Source organism: Chenopodium quinoa, unplaced genomic scaffold (assembly GCF_001683475.1).
Source record: "Chenopodium quinoa cultivar QQ74 unplaced genomic scaffold, ASM168347v1, whole genome shotgun sequence".
In the NCBI taxonomy this organism is placed as follows: Eukaryota; Viridiplantae; Streptophyta; class Magnoliopsida; order Caryophyllales; family Amaranthaceae; genus Chenopodium; species Chenopodium quinoa.
In genome coordinates this window covers 10295601-10299965 of record NW_018743292.1, presented here as the reverse complement: position 1 = coordinate 10299965, position 4365 = coordinate 10295601, and the positions used below count along the sequence as shown (strand labels likewise).

Here is a 4365-nt window from a genome sequence, read left to right as displayed (position 1 = left end):
ATGTGTCAAAAATCGTCTCCAATGAGGATTAACGGGGTACTTAATGCTATTTATAATAAGCTTGGAGCCATATGATACTTACACATGTACGATGTGAGATAGAATATCTAGCCGAGTTGATGAGGATTTTGGATCTGCTAGGTTTCGTAAAAAGTCTCATTGTTGTTGTTAGATTCTTTTGGAGAATTCTAATTGAGCTTTACGTACGGTTCGGTCAGCTACGTTGTCTAGGTAGTATTCCGTATCGTTATCACTTGTTTCACATTAATCGATAAGAGCATACTCGGTCAACATAATCAATCTAAACAAGAGTATATCCAAGGAATAATTGCAATGTCAAACCTAAATCACTAGCTGCTAATTAAGTATATGCAACCTACCAACCGTCAACGATCACATCCTTGATCACTTGATTTTATTATGTTTTTGTTAAGAACGATCGCATCCCTTAGCTTGTGGGTAGTGGCAAAACTTATTTTAGTATATTAATTTCCTCAATATAATCTTACTAATGGCATGCCACTTTCTACTTCTCTTCCCTTTATTAAATTGCACAAATTTTAAGCCCATAAATATTATGTTGGCTTCACGATTTGGCTTCAAGATACTATAAAGTAAGTCTTTCTCGTAATCATTCAATTCCTCTTCACTAATTAGTATGTTGGCACTAATTTGAACAAATTAACAGCTAATTTTCATTAACATATCATGATATATTTGCTCATTTTTCCCATTTTCTCTATGCTTCCTCTATTTCTTTCCTAATCTCTTCTTATTTCTAACATGATTTTATTGTTTAGCAAACCTTGTTACTACACACACATTTTATTCATCACATTATACTATTGTTCTTTTCACCCTACTATTTTACTTGCGAAAGCACAATACATCAATGTTGGCGATTTAGACTCAGACTCAGACTCAAAGTCGGTATGGAGCCCGCTTTACATGGGACTAGTGGCTGTAGTCTCATTCATCATCTTCGCCATTCTTTACTACATTGTTTACGCATGCTTCAATCGCTTCTGTAGCTCACGGGACCCCGGGTCGCTCCATCGAGCCCGGGTTGGGATTGACCCGGCGATCCTTAGGGTTTTTCCTGTCTTTGCGTACTCTAATGTAGCACGACGAGGATCCAACAAGGGACCGGTAGAGTGCGCCGTGTGTTTAAGCCCGTACGAGGAGGAAGAAATGCTACGTTTGCTGCCAAAGTGTGATCATTTGTTCCACCTTCAATGTGTGGACCGCTGGTTGGCGTCTCACACTACATGCCCAATTTGCCGGGCTGACCTTGTTTCCATGCCTTATGAGTCGGTCCGGGTGCATATGAATGGTGTTTATGAGTCTGGAAGCGGGTCGGGAGCTAAGGTTGTAAGTGATACAGCTGAAGTGAAACGAGATGTTCAATTTACTGGTAAGATTTGGAGATGGAATTCGACTGGACACTTGGCGGAAACCGACTGCTGGATAGAAGAGGATGAAGAAAGGTCCGGGCTAAGGACAATGGAAACTGTACGGAAAGAATTTGTCCAAAATAAATTGACTAGGAGTTGTAGCTGTGTTATAATAGTTGTGAATGACCAATGAAGTCTTGGCCAATTATCAAAGACAGAGGGTGTATGATAATTTAAATTTTTTATTTGTAGTATAATATTCTTCTAAATCAACTTATTCAATAAAAAAAAATAAAGTAGTGATGGACATAAAATGATGGGTACTATGTGTAACATTTCGTTTGGGCGTGTGTCACATTTGGAAAAAAAACAAAAACTTCTATACGAGTTCAATTACAATGTAACGTGTGGTTTAAACGTCTTAAGGGTCAATTGTTGGTCACTTGTAACCAAAGTACTGCTTCCTTGCCCACACAATAGGCAATGTGTTTCTGGCCGTGATAAGAGTTGGCAATTTGAACTATTGAGGAAAAAAAAATCGAATCCAACATGATAGTAACAAGAATAACCAAATCGAATCCAATCAACTTGACCCACAGTTACAAATTTTTATATATTTGATAAATAACATGAAATTTAGATGAAACCAATCACAAACACAACCCAGATAACATGAAATAATTGCGGCATATCACGTAAGGTCATGAAAACTTTATGTGACATGTATACATTATGCATTCGCGTGCGTAGTGCATTAGAATGACTAGATGCATCTTCTTCATTCATATGTTCAGTACATGAACATGAAATATTTTGTACTAGAGGGTGCACTTTTTTTCCTGAAAGAATACAAGAATGTTTCCTCACAATTATGTGTTGAATCTATTGATAATAATATAGCGGAATGTAAGATCAATTTTGTGGCTCATAAAATTCCAATAGAATCAAGCCAAGATTTCAAGATTGATAAAATATTGAACCATACCCTGTCCAAAGTAAGCCTTAAAGACTAGTCAAAACTCAAAAGTCTTTGTTGAATACTTAAAACGGTCGAACCCTTCCATCCCATTGAAAATTCATCGCCATGGACTAACTTGTAACGTGACTAACATCAAACTATGATTGTCATCATATGAAGTACATTAGACGTTCACGAAGAATAACGTATATTTCTTCACTTTTATTCCACAATTATATGGACAAATATTACCACTATTATTTGAATAGATTCATAATAATCGTAATCAATTGACCATTGACATTGACTTAATTTTTTTTTCTTACTTAATACATCCTTATTCTAGAATCTCTTTAAACAGTAGTCTATACTATTAGGAGTGTAATTCACGTCCTTAAGTATGCTTTAATATATACATATATATATATACCTAGCTTGTCATATATTGGCATTATAGTATAATTTTCTCCTTGAACCTTACTAATAATTTCAACGTAATCAAGATGTTCTTGCTTAGAAAATACTACTATGATGCATCCGGCTTCTTCATCACATTAATCCTTTTTTCTTTATTACAACCTCGTTTACTCGTAAGAGCACAATCCATCGATGTTCACCATCCCTCGGAATCAAATTGGAACAAGGGGTTATTGGTGGCGGCGTTTGTTGTGCTAATCATCATGTACAAACATTACTACAATGCATCCGGCTTCTTCATTACATTAATCCTTTTTTCTATGTTACAACCTCGTTTACTCGTAAGAGCACAATCCATCCATGTTTACCACTCCTCGGAACCAGATTGGAACAAGGGATTTTTGGTGGGGTCGTTTGTTGTGCTATTAATCGTTGTCTACTTTGTACTAGTTCGTAATTGGTTAAACCGCTACCAATGGTGGTCGGCTAGTGAAACAACAACCCAACAGGCCCAAGGCGGACTCAACCCATCTGTCCTCGAGTCTTTTCCCGTGTTTATATACTCCGAGAAGTCCGGCCTTGGGCTCGATAAGGGTTCATTAGAGTGCTCAGTGTGCTTGAGCCAGTTTGAGATGGATGAAAAATTACGTATGCTACCCAAGTGTAAACATGTGTTCCATGTTGAATGTGTGAACCGCTGGTTAGTGGATCACAGTACGTGCCCGTTTTGCCGGGATGACCTTGCTCCCCGACCTGGCGAGTCAACGCAGATGAAACTAGGCTGCGTTGGCGGGTCGGGGAGTAGGTCCGGGACCGAGGTCGTCGAGGGGGCAAACGACATCGTGTAGAGTGCGTTAGAAAATTCAGTTTTGGAAAAATTTGGAGTAAAAAAAAAAAGAAATGGACACGTAGTGGAAGTTGACTGGGGTAGCGGAGCATTTGTTTTTCCAAACAATAGAAAATAGAAATGACGAGGGAGAAGTTGACTAGAAGTTGCTCTGTACACAGTAATCGGTTAAAGTGTGAAGATAACATGGTTAGATTTTTCAAATTAAGTTAATCGTAAGATTAGGGGCAAGACTTTCTCATATAGTCATGTAATTTGGTTGGACTAATGTTACATATATTATTGTTTAACATTATTTATAACAATATGTTGTCTAATATAATATGTGATCTACACTTGTTAACTTTAAAGAAAACTGTGCAAGTTCATTGTATTGTGGAACAATTAGTTTTTAACACAAGCGAATTGAACAATTTATATGATGTTTATTCTATAGAGTATTGTTGTAGGATAACTTTTACTATTTGTTGAGCAACACTTAAAAGACCGCTTTAAACAATACAAGATAAGGATATACGTTAATTTGAATTAGGGATTATGCTAGCCACTAGAGCCTAGAGGAATTAAAATGTCTTTAGATAATGGAATTCATGCCCCCATTTGCCCACACAAAAACTTAAAAGAAGCCTGTTGTATGGGCTGAGCGCCACTACCACCCTCTACCCCTGCCTTTGTCCAAGTCAAATAGCCATAACAACGGATTAAAGATTTACACATTTGATCATTATTTATATATATATATATATATA

At 37.0% G+C, this 4365-nt stretch overlaps 1 protein-coding gene across 1 annotated transcript; it reads left to right on the top strand.

Moving 5' to 3' along the window:
* The first annotated feature begins 2819 nt into the window (after positions 1-2819).
* LOC110736068 (putative RING-H2 finger protein ATL36) lies at positions 2820-3940 on the top strand. Its single transcript, XM_021916214.1, has one exon. It carries the CDS (start codon positions 2856-2858, stop codon positions 3615-3617), a length of 762 nt encoding a protein of 253 aa, XP_021771906.1. The 5' UTR covers positions 2820-2855; the 3' UTR covers positions 3618-3940.
* Positions 3941-4365: the final 425 nt, after the last annotated feature.